General features: G+C 42.4%; 1 protein-coding gene across 3 annotated transcripts in view; it reads left to right on the forward strand.

Moving 5' to 3' along the window:
• The window catches only part of galnt13 (polypeptide N-acetylgalactosaminyltransferase 13), a 376,169-nt gene that overhangs the window by 268,696 nt on the left and 91,656 nt on the right, over nt 1-15,817 (forward strand). For all 3 annotated transcript variants that reach the window (XM_073047335.1, XM_073047334.1, XM_073047333.1), the window contains exon 7: nt 9,599-9,716. In XM_073047335.1, coding sequence (XP_072903436.1) covers nt 9,599-9,716 — 118 coding nt within the window. The remainder of the gene's footprint in view (nt 1-9,598; nt 9,717-15,817) is intronic.

Here is a 15,817-nt window from a genome sequence, read left to right on the forward strand (position 1 = left end):
CCAATCGCTGTAGTGTCTTGTGTCCCCTATGGTTCTTGTTCCTATAGGATCTATTCTGATTCTGTCAAGAGCCATGGCATTTTCCACCAAACCAATAAAAGGAAACAATTACCTTTCTTGACTTCTGGATGGACCAATGTAATAGCTTGAAAGTGCACTTTTTGTTGTAGTAAGAACTTCAGTGAATGTTCATCACTGGATACAAATCATAGCCATACAATGTAACATGTTAAAAGAGGATTGAAGGACATTTGACCCATGAACCTATTTTGTTTCATTCTGAGTTTTGCATTTATTCAGCTTCAAACTTTTATTTAATTCCCCTTAGAAAATTATTGTGTAGGATATTACTCGATAGTAGAGGCAGAGCTGACCAGGATAGTCGGCATTTGTTTGGAACTTTCCTGTGTATGCGTTGATTTGGATACAATTGGTACTAATAAAACCACTCAATATTTTTACATCTGAAAAAGCTTTCATTGGCAGCTTTGGGGCAAAGCTTCTTGCTGGAGGCCTTGCTGTTGCTCAGACCATGTTGCAAGATTTAATGTTTCTTCAGGCCAGCAAAGTGTGTCTTCAGCACCTGGATTTGTTGAGAGTCGGAGACTTGGAGGACCAAGGGTATCCACTCTGGTTGAGACACCTGCACAAGATCAGGCCTGTTGCTCGTTAGACTTCCTCCACTCTTGGACAACACATGCATGATACATGAGCACACTCTCTGAAACACTTCCTCCACATATCTGATCAGCTTCTTGCTCATTGTCTTAAATCTGGGGCCTTTAATTACTGAGTTCCCTACCACTAGGAGATTCAATTTGCTCTTGAAAGCTATTTGTGATTCCGAATGCACGAATAAAACCCTTCACCTCCCTGGCTTTTCCTGTTCCTGAAGTACTACATCCCTGACACAACTCTGATGCTTCTCACCAGCAGCCTGCCTGAGATGTCAGCATCTTCTTAAAATTCAATGCTCAAAATTAATCTCAGCCACATTATTAATGTGTAGATAGTAACTGGGAACAATCTTATTTTCCTGGTTTCTCCTTTTTCTAGTAAAGGTTAGGACTCAATTACAAAACCATATAACAGTTGTATTTAACAAGTTTTTCTCTTGAAAGGGTAAGCTGTCATTTTACATGAAATGCCATCTGCTGAGTCAATCTGTGATGAGAGAAATAGAATTTGTGGCATGTAACTCCTAAAAGAAATGTCCAGCGTTTTGCTGCACAAATATTGGAGATTTCTAGACTCTGGTGCAAAATGTAACTCCTCTTTGGGCCAGCAACAGTTTATGAGTCTCCTCCTGTCCCCCATCACTGACAAACAGGGGATGTCAACCCAGCTTGTAGCATATCTGTGAACCAACTACACAAGAAAGCCTTTCTTCATTTAAACACTGTTTAATCTAAGCTACAAAATGCAACAACTAAGTAGCATCCATTACAGTTTGGAGAAGTAAGCTATAGATTTTTATTACCGCTCTATGTAGAAATGATTTTTTTGGGCTTCCTCTTAGTCCATGCTGGTAACCAGGTGAAATAAAAACGCAAAATGCTGGCAGAACTCAGCAGGCCAGACAGCATCTATGGGAGGAGGTAGTGACGACGTTTCGGCTTCATCATTTTGTGTTTTTATTTATTTCCAGCATCTGCAGATTCACTCATGTTACCAGGTGAGATAGTTTATTATTGATTTGCCCAATTAATTCCCTTAATAAGCTGAGAATTTTAATCAGGTGATTCCAGAACATGCTATCCTTAAATATGCCTTGTTTCTGACTCCATGTTTATGCAGAGCAGAACAAGAGCAGTCAGTCAAGAATTTTCATGCGTAGAAATGACAAGATGAATTAAGGATGCACTTGCAAATGAGCTAAAATTGGTGCAGAGTTGGGCTATGATACAAAAGGGTAAATGGGTAATTTTGGGTGTGCTGTGTACATTAAAGTTCTAATGTGACATTTTAATTGACATAATTTACAGTCATGCCTAGGAAAGGGATGAGTTGGTGGGGAAGTAAACCACATACGTTTCAGGTTTATTTCCCAGTGTCCACTTGGAGAAAATACCCACTTCTAAGGATATGGAAGATGCTGGTCGGTCACAAGGAAAGCAATGCTCTGTTTTTGTTACGACGGTGTCAAGATGAAGAATGTAGCAGAGAACAATTCCTTGTGCTGAGATCAGATGGAAGGCATGGATGTGTAGGAAATGGAGGTGATTATATCACGATTGCCTGTTTGCACCTTACCACAGCCAGCTAGAATGACAGTGGATAGCCATTAGAGGAGATTAACTCCCTCAAAGGCTTTGGATGGGTCAAAGAAAAAAGATGAGGAGGGATGTATTAATTCAGTCCTAGGTAGACAGGTTGTTATTAGCGACTTTGATAACGTTTGCAACTTCATTCTTAGGCTTGATACTGAATTCTGTCATATTTTGATTGTTCCAATTCTAGATTACCTTTCAATTAATAATTAACTTTATTTCACGTAACGGAATGTAAAATATTTGATTTCCTGTCTGTTCCATGGATTCTGATGGGAAAACAATCTGAAATGTATTTTTTTTTTAATCATGCATCCTGCACTAGATCACCAAAAACTTTACACAGCTGTGGATTTAAGTTGCTTAATATTGGTGCAATATACAGTAGTTACTACAAAGTCCTCTTACCCATGTCATTATCCTCTATTATTAGTACCAGAAACCCACTCCTATTTCTGCACCCACTCCACAGTCCAGCTTCCTGTTTTACTTATTGTTTTGAGACTGCAAGGCCCTGGGGCATAAGACCATAAGATATCGGAGCAGAATTAGACCATTTGGCCTATTGAGTCAGCTCAGCCATTCATCATGGCTGATTCAATTTTCCTCTCAGTCCCAAACCCCTACCTTCTCCCCGTACCCTTTCATGTCCTGACCAATCAAGAATCTATCAACCTCTGCCTTAAGTATAGATAAAGGCTTTTGGTTCACCATGTAGCCATGACTTTATAATAGTGATTAGATCAAATTCGTGTTTGTTCCTTTACTTTGGCTGTCTTTTATTATTTGCTTTTGTATATTTCTAAGATCTGGGTGCCGCTGGCAAGCTAGAATTTATTGCTTATCCCTGAATTCCTGTGAGAAAGATATTATGAACCATTTTATTGAGCTGCTTCAGTCATTGTGCTGCAGGGGCCTGATAGTTCTGAGTTAACACTTCCAAACTATTGGTACAGTGATGATGAAAGAATAGCAATGTATTCCCAAGTGTGGAAGGATGTGACTTGTAGGAGTACAGTACTTCTGGTACTGTTCTCTTGCACCTGCTGATTTTTCCTTTTGCAGAGAGAATTTGTGGCCTTGAATGTCACTGGAGGAGACTGTAGTACATATATAGTTGGTCCACATTGCCCTCAATGGAAGAGGGAGTGAATGTTTTGCAGGGTAATATAATTGTGGAAATGTATATAAATCACAGCCATTGACATTGAGGGTCTGACGTAATGACATAATTATCTATTACTGTGCTTTGTGTTCAGTGTTTGGAGTAAATTAAATGAGCTGTTATGGTTCTTATTAAACTTAAAATGCCTCACGCCACTTTATTTGCACAAACCTATATTGGTGACCCCGCTGATTTCCAGGGTTATTGAACATGTCAACCAACTCAGTCGCTTTGAAGCTGCTGAGCAAAATGCCTTTGCTTGGTTTGTATAGGCCGAGGCCCATTTTGTGCTGTGAGAAATCACCACGGACGACAACAGCTTTTAAAAAGTGGCAGGGTTGCTCTGCACCTCCACGGCTGTGAGAGTGGTGAGTCTACTAGAACACCCACCTGATCATGATAAATACCGATTGCTGAAGCTCACCTTTTACAGATTTTCAGACTATCGGAATCTAAGCTCACCAAACAGTTGTGCTCCTTGCACAGCCTCAGGACACTAAGCTGTTGGAGCTAATGGACCACATACTGTCTCTCCTGGGAAATCACCATCCTTGTTTAATTTTCAAAGAACTCTTCAAGCAGCAAATGCCTGATCAAGTTCACATAGCCCTCGCTAATGCACCCATGAAGCATTCTACGGAGTTTACAAAAGTGGCCTACTCAGCCATTACTCAGTCAGGCTGAGGTGCATCGTTCCTCTTCCTTCCACTGCCTCGATGTGCCAGGTCAGAAAGTGCAACAGCATGAGCATGTCCGCAGCTGAGAAACAGACAACGCAGAGTCTGTGTTTTCACCATGCTCGCTTTGGTATGTCCGCTAGGAAGTGCAGGCCACCTTGCAGTTTCGACCGTGCCAGCGCACTAGGGCATCAGATGTCTGTGAATACCGTGGGTTCCAGTTGTCAGGGACATCTGCTGTTCATTATGAACACCCTGTCAGGGCAGCACTTCCTGTGTGACATAGGTGCTCAAGTGAGTGTGCTGCCAGCATTGCCTGTTGATAAGAAGGCAAAAAGCGATGAAGCCTCACTGGAGGCTGCCAACGGCAGCAGGATCCAGACTTACTGGACACGACGGGTGATACTCTGCTTCAGAGGGTGAACGTTACACATCGGACTTTGTCCTGCCCAAAGTGGCTAGACCTCTGCTTGGTGCAGATTTTCTGTATGCCCAAGGACTGTTAGTCAATCTTAAGAACTTCTGGCTTTGGCTCGTTATCTTGTTCCCTGAGTAAGTTCCCCACAATGACTCTGTCAAGCACATGCACCTCTGCATATGAGTTTACTCGACTGCTGGGCGAGCTCCCAAACTTCACTAACCCCACATTCCCCACTACAGTCACTAAACATGGGTCAAGCACTACATTTCTGCAACTGGCCTGCCAGTCCATGCCTGTGCACATAGATTGGACCCAGAAAAGTTGGCAACTGCAAAGGCTGGGTTTTCCGATATGAGAAGACTTGGCATTGTATGGCAGTTGAATAATCCCTGGGCTTTGCCGCTCCATATGCTCCCTAAGTCCGATGGTGGTTGCCACCCATGTGTCGATCACCAACGCCTTAACAAGGTCACCATCCCCGATCGCTACCCAGTCCAAAAAATCCAAGACTTCTCTGCACATTTAGCTGAGAAGTTAATTTTGTTTTGGAAGTCAACTTAGGGGCTACCATCAAGTACCTGTGTGATCGGAGGACATTCCCAAAACAGCTGTGAAAACCCCATTTGGCCTCTTTGAATTTCTGCACATGCTGTTTGGGCTGAAAAATGCAGCACAGACGTTCCAACGGCTGATGAACTCTATTAAAAGACTTCAACTTTCATTATGTTTCCCTGGATGACATACTTGTCACCAGTGCATCAAAATCTGAACAATCATCTCCTCTCCACACACTTTCGAGTGCTTAAGCCAACACGGGTGGATTATTAACCCAGCTAAATGCCAGTATGGGCTGTCAACTATTGATTTTCTTGGCCTTCGTATCTCCGTGGAAGGTGCAGAACCTCTCCCCATCAAAAGTAGCCACTATTATGGATTTCCCACCGCCTTGCATTACTAAAAATCTACAGGAGCTTTTAGGCATGGTGAATTTCTTTCACCACTTCATTCTGCAAGCTGCTGAAATTATGCTCCCCCTGTATAGTGCAATTAAATGCAATACCCCGATCACATGCTTGACTGCTCAGCGGACATGACCAGGGCATTTGATGATACCAAGCAAGCTCTTTCCAATGTGGCCCTTCTGGTGCACCTACTCACCAATGCACCTAAAGCCATTAGTGCTGACACTTCAGACTGTGCTGTGGGTGCTGTGCACAAATGTTGGTTAGAGGCGTCTGGCAGCTGCCCACCTTCTTCAGCCACCAGCTCTATCCTCCCCAAAACGAACAACGTGCATGACCTTGAGGTCCTCGGTCTTTATCTGGCCATCCGCTATTTTCATTGCCTTCTAGAGGATTGTTATTTCACAGCGTTGACCCCAAACATCTTGTGTACATGATGGCCAGAATATCTGACCCTTGTTCCGCATGACAACTACTCCATCTGGCCTACATGTCGAAGTTCACAACTTTCATACAACACATCAAGAGGAAAAATAATGCTGTGGTTGATTGCCTCTCACGGCCAGCCATTGAGGCCATACACATAGGGGCATTGCGGCTGACCCAGAGATTCAGGCTTACTGAACAGCAGTCAAAGGCCTGCGGTTGGCTGACATTTCAAGTTCAGGGGAGCTGACGTTTCTCTCCTGTGCAATTTCTCAACCAGTTGCCCTCGGCCCATCATGCCCCCAAACTGGATGCAACCTGTTTTTAACTCCGTACATGGCCTCTTGTATCCAGGCCGGAAGGACTCAGAGAGACTGGTTGTAATAGTTTGTCTGGAGCGGCTTTAGAAAGGACGTGTGCGATTGGAGTGCAGCCTGTGTGGAGTGCCAGTGGGCTAAATCTACCCATCATGCTCATGCGCCGTTTGCACTTTTTGAGATGTCTGAGTGACGGTTTGAGCGTGTCAATGTGAACCACGTCAGTGTGGACATGGTCGGTCGTCTTCTCCCCCACCCTGTGGTTTCATACATCTCCTTACCATGGCTGGCTGTACCATCAGGTGGCCATAGGTCATCCCTCTAGCATTGATGATGGCCACAGATGTTCTTTCGTCCATGACTGAGTGGGTATACAGGCAGCCATTATGACTTGTCAGGTGATTTTATTCCTGATGCCATGACTACCTGGTCAGCCTCTCAGCGGCACTCCACCCTCCTTTGTAGATTCAATTCCTTTAAACCTATTCACTACCGCTCATCATGGCGGTTCATTTGTTTTCCTCCACCTTGGTGCACACCGACATCCTCTTGGGCCCCTTTTAAGATGTCCCGTTCCACATTTTGGAATGGAGACAAAAGATTTTTATCTTAGATAAGAGGGATAAACCTGAATGTATTTCAGTAGATCACTATAAACCGGCCCACCAAGATTTTGGAGGATTCCACTACCGTGCCCCTGCTGTCATGACACGACCACGAGCCTGTCCACGTGCCTCTGGATGAGCCAAAGGCACCTGCTGTCCCTCCACCCATGGAACCGAGGACCCATGCCAGGCGACTCGACTGAGATCTGGACGGACTCACAATGCAGCCTTTAGTGAATTCCGGGGAGGGGGGCAGGTATGAGCCTGTGTAGGGTAATGTAATCAGTGAAAACGGACATAAGTCACAACCATCATATTGAGTTGGGGTTCACTTCAAGAGGCTGGTCTGACGTGAAGATGTAATTATGTGAGTTTCTGTTACTGCGCTTTGTGTTCAGTGTTTGCAGTACAGTAAATGAGTTGTTGTGGGTTTCTTTAAACATGAAAAGTCTCACGCCATTTTATTTGCAAAAACCTGCTGTTTAAACAAGTGGGCTATTAGCTGCCTTGATCCTTGAGATTTGTAGACACACTCCTGCAGGCAAGTGAAGAGTATTCTATCACATTTCTGACTTGTGCCTTCTCGTACCACGGGAAGCACTGAGGTGAGTTACTTGTTTGAAGTTATACGGCGTCTGACCTGCTCTAGCAGCCATTGTACTTGTGTATTTGCGCAATGTTGCTGTTGTGGATATCTGTAACAGTTGTGCTATTGAATCCCACCACCATTACAGATGGCTAGATTCCCTTTAGTTGGAAGTTATTTATCATGCTTTCTGATAAATTTCCTTCCAATTTAATGTCTTATGCACTTCCTCTGATTTGATCTTTTTAGCTGATGCACTATCAAGATGAATCCCACAACTAGAAGATTGGTATTTGGTTGCCATTGCTGAAAGTGTGTCAGGTTGTATTCCATGTATTTGGTCCATTGATTCCATTGGAACATCTACTTTTAGATCAATAATTCAGGCCTCCAGAATTCAAGACTAATGATAATGACTATGCAAGAATAACCATTGTCTCAGAACTTGTTTAACTACTTTAACTTTGGCTCATATGGTCACCTTTCCATATACAGTAAAGTTGTTTCAAGCTGCCCTTGAATTCTTGCATTGTTTTCATCAAACTAAACCTGATGCAGACAAGTGATGTTGGGATTGTATTCAGCGTGTGCCAAATGTATAATGATATACCTTTCCTGCCTCTCCGTATTATCAAGTGTATGGCTGAAAGTTTTACTTCTTGTGAGCTTCTGGGTCTTGGAGAGTTCTTATAATAAGTCACCGATGATGCTTCCAAGTGGGCGGAACATTCATGAGATCACAGTGGAAGACTTGTTTTACATTTATCAACTTTCTACAAAATTTTTTGATGGGAATAGGGAGGGTACTACCAGTGATCATTTGGAAAATTCTTTCCATTTAGATGGAAGACATTGGCTAGTATCAGTTGCAATTGTGGCAATGGTCCTTAGATTTTAACTCCGCTGGCTGCATAACAGACACTGTTTTCTACTCCCTGTACAAGTTTTATAATTCCAATTAATTTTAAGCCAGAAATCACTTGCTGATCAAAAGGCATCTCCTTCTTTGGAGGATAGACACTAACCAATCTTGATGCCAAATCCTCCAAACAGGATCTCACTTCCAATATCTCAAAATGGAGAGTGTAGGTGAAAACTTTTCATATGTGAAGTTCTTCATACAGTAGAAATAATCATGGGAGTTTTAATTGAGATTTCCCTGGAATTTAATGTCACCTGATGTGATTTTTTTTTAAACAGGTGAATATTTCATTATTTGATTTGTAGAAACATATATACTTCTCCATTGCACTTTCTAAGCTGAAATAAATTTCAAGGATCACACTAGAACGTGCAGATCAATTTTGTCTGCAACTAAACCTCTTTATCAGTCGTCTGTTCCAACAAACCAGGATGTTGGAAATCCAAATCCTTTCTGGCATCTCCCCCCTTCCTTTCCAGTCCTGAAGGAGGGTCTCAGCCTGAAGTGTCACTGGTTCTTGATTTCCGTAGAAGCTGCTTGATCTGCAGAGTTCCTTCAGCAATTTGTGTTTGTTGCAAATGATATGAGAATCTTATCTGCTATGCTTCTACTTGGAGAATATACAAATCAAAAAAAGTACCTGAAATACATTGTTTAAAGGCCTTGCTTATTTAGATAGAATATTTTGCTTGTTCCTTGTGGGGGTGGGGAGGGGGGTTAGCATAAGTATTCTCGCTCTTTCAAGATGGAAGCCGGTGAATCATGGCAATGTGTTGCAGGCTTCTTACAAACTTCTAATCAGTGTCACTGTGATTTTTTAGTACATTAGGTCCACCAGTCTCCCATCCCCACTCTGAAATAAGTTTAAGCAGTTACATATTTTATTTATGATATGTAGTATTTATTTTTAAGATTATGGAAAATAGATATGATTTAAATAAGTATTTCAATACCAGTGAAATAAGTAAGAAACTGAAACGTATATGCTAATAATCCTCAAACTGCTCACTCTCTGTACCAGACACACACATTCAACCAATATTTCCAGTTCAGGAAGTAGAAAATTCTTGCTGTAAAGTTGGATTTCTAAGCATTAGTAAACTTAAAAAATGTAAAAAAAACCTTCAGAAGTTTAAATTATTAATATTAAGTGACTCACAATTACTTTGATCATAAGTCTTATATATTCACCATGAATTGCTGTTGTCTGTATTGGAATTAAATATGACTCCTTATCTTTCCATTAGGACACCAACCATGGCAGGAGGCTTGTTTGCAATAGACAGGAACTACTTTGAAGAAATTGGAACTTATGATGCGGGAATGGATATATGGGGTGGAGAGAATCTGGAGATGTCATTTAGGGTGAGTGAACTGTCCATGTTATTTCAGATGTTTGCATTAATATAATGCATAATTTTACATATATGAATATTAATAAGTATTGTGTCTCCATGTTGTCACTGGCTGCCCTTTACACAGTTGGCAATTGGGTTTGTGCAGGAGGAAAATAGCAGAATGAAAGCATTGTGACAGGAAACTGGGCTTTGACCTGCGTGATTCACCGCCCTTAGTCATTCATCAGCTGGATGGAAAGGGAATAAAATCTTCTGTCGTTCTGGTATTGAAAAGATCTGACAGGTGGCATTTGCTGAGCTATAAGTGTGCTGTAACTGGCACTTCAAATAATGAAGAAACCTATTATCTTGATGAAGCTTTAATACTGCTGCATTGTTTCTGGAAGTGAGATAACATTGCCACAAAAGAGACTATTAATAATTATCCTCCAAAAACTTGATAATACCCACTGTTGCCTGAAAGCCGTGCTTTCTCCAGTTAAGTAAGTCAGTCATGACCACTCTCTGATGTATTTTTCTCAACATTTGCACCTCATTTACATTTGTCAAAGTTGTGTAAGTGGGAGCTTGATCAGGAGTAAGACACTGAATTCAGGAAGATCATTTGTGTGAATCAAATGAACTTTGGTGTTTAGAATGAATGAAAGAGTGGCAGATGGGCAAACATTATAGTACAGGGTATATTTGTGTAATTCACCTGCCAATGCAGATGGAAAATACCATCAAACCATCATGGTACTTAATATATGTGATATTAGAAACCTGGCAAAATGAAAATAAGCAGCTCCGGTTTTGTTTTCAGGGTAGTTAAGTTTTCTGTAGGACGAGAAGCAGCATTGCAAAACGTTGATAGAAATGTAAATGGCTATCAGAAGAGACCTGAAAGCTGGAGGAATGTGATACCTGCGTCTTCCCCTCCTCTCTCACCAGTGTTCAGGGCCCCGAACAGTCCTTTGAGGTGAGGCAACTCTTCACCTGCTGTACATGGTGCTCCTGTGCGGCCTGCTCTACAGTGGTGAGACCCAACAAAGATTGGGGACTGCCTCAATGAGCAGCTTCACGAAGGGTAGAATTTTCCAGTGGCCACCCATTTAAATTCTGCTTCCTATTGACATTCTGACATGTTGATACCTGGCCTCTTCTACTTCCATGATGAAGCAACTCTGAGGTTGGAGGAGCAAAACCTCATATTCCATCTGGGTAGCCATCAACCTGATGGCATGAACATTGATTTCTTTAACATAGGATAATTTCTCCCTCTTCCCTTTCTTTCTTCTTCCATTCGCCATTCTAGTTTCTCTCTTACCCTTTCTCTTCTCCTCATCTGCTCAACACCTCTGGTGCACCTCCTCCTTCCTTTTCTCCCATGATCCACTCCTCTGTCCAGTCAGACCCCCTCTTCTTCAGACCTTTATCTCTTCCACCTATCATCTCCCAGCTTCTCACTTCAACCACCCAGCTTCCCACTCACAAGGTTTCACCAATCACCTGCTAGCTGGCACACTTTTCCTTCCCCACTATCTTCGGATTCTGGCTTCTTCCTCCTTCCTTTCCAGTCCTGATGAAGGCTCTTGGCCCAAAATGTTGACTGCTTAATCCCCTCCGTAGCATTGTGTCAGTTGTTCTGTTGGGCTGATGTATGCTCTGACTCACTGAAACAAAGCTTACACCTGTTACATCTGACTGCACCATACAGTTCATTAGATGAACCGTACTGCATCCTCAGGAAAAGTCCAATATGAAAGGGTCTGCTTCCTGATCAACACCTCGTGATGCTCAGATGAGATAGTCCTGGTGAGTTCCTGCTCCCGCAGCTTGGAATATCTGATGGTTGCCTCTAATACCTTTCATGGGAGTTCACTTAAGTTACCCTGATGGCGGTCTACAATTCACAACGGATAGATGTGTAGCCTGAACTCAATGAACTTGAAATGGGATACCCCGAGGCTCCCTTCACCATTGTTGGTGATGTTAACGAGGCCAACTTCAAGGGTATATTACCAAAATAGTACCATAGCATGTCTCCTGTCACACCAGGGGTTCAAACATCCTTGACCATTGCTGTACAGCCGTAAAAAAAAAAAAAAAAACCCAACATACTGACCCACCTCCTGCCAACACAGAAAAGTCAGGGCCCCGTTCAGAAAGTCGTGCAGTCAGCCTGGTGAAATAGTTGAGTCGGTGAAATGCTCCATGTTCTAAGACTCAGGTGCATGCCTAGATAAGTATGTCACCACTGTCACAAACTTTATAAGTAAGTGTGTTGGAATGTGTACTGAAGAGGGCAATCATGTTCCCATGGATAAACTGAGAAATCCACTGCCTGCTGGAGTCTGGGACTACGGCGTTCAACTCGGGTGTAGTGGCAAAAATTGATCCAATATCAAAACAAAACAACTTGTGCCAGCCTACAACCCCACAGAGTTGTTTTGCCTGCATGACGTTCCCACAGCTCCAATGATTCTTATAAAGAGTCGAATTCCCTATTTCGATCTTTTATTAGCAATTAGCAAACATGTTAGCACTATTGAACGTTATTCCTGTAGGTCTGCAAAGATAAGATCTCCGTGGTCCCAAGCTACAAAATGCCATGAAGTAAGGAAGAATACATGAGTTATTCCCTTCACTTTTAACACACCCCCACTCCTGTGACTAGTTACCATAATAAACACATTACACAGAATACATGGCTCCTAGATCAGGTGACCCCCGATGTACAAAAAATTGGGTTTCGCTTTTCAGGATATTCAGCTACCAGGTCTGTCAAGGCCATACCAGTCCAAAATAGAGTCTAAGACTAGTGCTTAGTTGTGGCAGGGCCTACCTGCTGTAAGAGAGGAGCAAATTAAATACTGGGCAGCATCGCTGACAATTGTGCATTCCTTCCGATGAGCTAACTGCGTTCTCTGCGCGCTTTCAACAGACGGGGTTTGGAACAGCACCACCACACAAACAGCCTCCAATACACCTGAACCCACAGTCACCAGTCTGGATCAGTCTTTTGGAGAGTGAACCCATGGAAAACATCTGCCCAGATAGTGTCCATTGCTGTGTTATTAGATCCTGTGCAGAACCACTGGTGGAGGTATTTGCCGACATTTTGAACCTTTTCTTGTTTTAATCTGAGGATCTTATCTACCCTGAACAATTACCATCAACATATCACCTGTGGGACCAATGTTCCATCTAATTTGTAATAAATAGTGTGCGCAAGAATCTTGTACAGTGCAATTATTTTGCCCAGTGACAACAACGTACTTGAACTGAATTTTATATATTGAGGTATTCATTTTAACAGCTAGAAAAATATTGTCAGTAAGAACTTTGATCTCCTCTGCGTTTGACTGTTTTTGCTCTTGAACGTGTGCACCCTCAAAAATCATACATAGCAGGCCTGCAGCAGGTAAGGAAGGCCTGTAGCATTTGTGCAGCATCTATATATGATTTGCTTGCAAAATGATGCTTTAAAAAGTTACATTTCCAAATATCATTCCACTTCTTCTCACTTGCAAATTCTCCAGCAACTTTTGCATCGTGACAATACACACAGGTAACACCAGTTTCTGGATTGTACATAAATATTTCTCGTAGCTGCATGTTGACTTCATGAGCTCTCAGTGGAGCAGTTTCTACTGTTTCATTAAGCCATTCCACTTTAAGTGAGCTAGCAGTTCTTTTGCACTTCATGTTCTTTGCTTCTTTGGTATTCAACATAGTGAATCAATAATTTCTTCAATAAAAACATAAGCCAGTTCTAAAATCTGCAGACAAATCATCGCAAGCTCCATGTTGTCAGCACTGTCTGCATCAGAAGCTGGAAAAGGAGATTTGATTGTATATGATTGTGAAATATACTTAACATGATGATGAGGTGGAGGGTAACAACCTTGTGTATGCGGTTTAACTTCCTTTGTGCGCTTAGAAGTAAAAGATAAGTTTGCGCGCAAAGGCACACACCTTAGAGGGAACATTATGTGGAACCATAGGAGCCAACAGACTTGACCACTATTATGCCACCATCAAGAATGCTAACTATGGCATCTTGCATCCATACATTGGAAAGGCCGATCACCCAGCTGTGCTGCTATTCCTGGCATCCAGGCAGAGACTAAAGACCACAGCAACAGTGGTGAAGACTAAGAGGTTATGGTCAAGGGAAGTGGAGGAGCTTTTCAGGACTGCTTAGAGTCAATGGATTGGAGAATTTTCAACGACTCATCTTCAAATCTGAATGAATACACCTCCTTTATCACCAGCTTCTTCAAGACCTGTGTGGATGAGTGTGTGCCTTCAAGAACATACCAGACTTACACAAACCAAAAGCCATGGATGAACCAAGAGATTAGTAGCCTGCTGAGCGCTTGATCAGCAGATTTCAAGTTTGGTGATCCAGAACTATATATGAAGTCCGGGTATGACATAAGCAAGGCTGTTTTAAGAGCAAAAAAAAACAATTGTGGTTCACATTAGAGATGGAATTGGATGCCATCAGCTCTGGCAAGGTGTGCAGGCCACTACTTTCTAAAAGGCGAACTTAACATCATGAATGGCTGTGATGCTTCACTCCCAGGTGAGTTTGATGTCTTTTATGAACTCTTTGGGAGAATGAAACTAAACTAAAACCACTGCGTTCACTTTCCAACAAAACAGATCTATGGTGGACATCATCTCCCTGGCCTTACACTTATCTATGTAGCACTTTTGGACAGTAGAGACACCTAAGTTAGACTATTGTTTATTGACTACAGCTCAGCCTTCAATCCGTGTTATTCCAAGCAAGCTTATCCAATAGACATGGTACTCAGCACCTCCCATGCAACTGGATTGGATCCGTGAATTCCTGAACACAGAATGCAAGCAGTAGGAATAAGCAGTAACACCTCTTCCATGATTATTTTTTAGCACTAATTCCATAAGACATAGGAGCAGAATTCGGCTATTTGGTGCATTGAGTCTGCTCTGCCATTCAATCACAGCTGATCTTTTGTCCCCTCTTCAGCCCTCCTCCACGGCCTTCTCCATGTAACCTTTGACCCATAATCAATCAAGAGCCTACCAATTTCTATCTTAAATACACCCAATGACCTGACATCCACAGCTGCCTGTGGGAACAAATTTCACCAATTCACCACCTTCTGGCTAAAGAAATTTATCTGTATCTTTATTTTAAATGGATGCCTCTCTATCCTGAGGCTGTGCCATCTTGTCCTAGACTCCTCCACATGGGAAACAGCCTTTCCACATAAACTCTGTCTCGGCCTTTCAACATTTGAAAGGATTCAATGAGATCCCCCCTCATCCTTCTAAATTCCAGCGAGTAAAGATCCAGAGCATTCAAGCGTTCCTCGTATGATAACCCTTTCATTCCTGGAATCATCCCTGTGAACCTCCTTTGAAGTGTCCCCAATGCCAGCACGTTTCTTCTTCGATGAGGAGCCCAAAACTGTTCACAATGCTCAAGGTGAGGTCTCACCAGTGCCTTATAAAGCCTCAGCTTCACATCCTTGCTCTTGTATTCTAGACCTCTTGAAATGAATGTTAATATTGCATTTGCCTTTCTCACCACCGATTAAATCTGCAGGTTAAGGTTTAGGGTGTTCTGCCCAAGGACTCCCAGGTCCCTTTGCATCTCAGATTTTTGGATTTTCTCCCCATTTAGAAAATAGTCTACACATTTATTTCTACTACCAAAGTGCATGATCATGCATTTTCCAATTCTCTTGCCCATTCTTGAATTTGTCTAAGTCCTTTTGCAGCCTTCCTATTTCCTCAACACTACCTGCCCCTCCACCAATTTTCAATTCATCTACAACAAAGCCGTCTATTCCATCATCTAGATCATTCATATAAAGCTGTAAAAGAAGCTGTCCCAACACCGCCCCCGCTAACACCACTAGTCACTGACAGCCAACCAGAAAAGAATCCTTTTATTCCCACTTGCTGCATCCTACCATTCAGCCAAAGCTCTAACCGTGCCAATAACTTTCCTGTAATACCATGGGCTCTTAACTTGGTAAGCAGCCTCGTGCGGCAGCTAGTTAAAGTCCAAATTTACAACATCCACTGCATCCCCTTTACCTATCCTACTTGTAATCTCCTCAAAGAATT

The sequence above is a fragment of the Hemitrygon akajei genome, chromosome 5 (assembly GCF_048418815.1).
Source record: "Hemitrygon akajei chromosome 5, sHemAka1.3, whole genome shotgun sequence".
NCBI lineage: Eukaryota > Metazoa > Chordata > Chondrichthyes > Myliobatiformes > Dasyatidae > Hemitrygon > Hemitrygon akajei.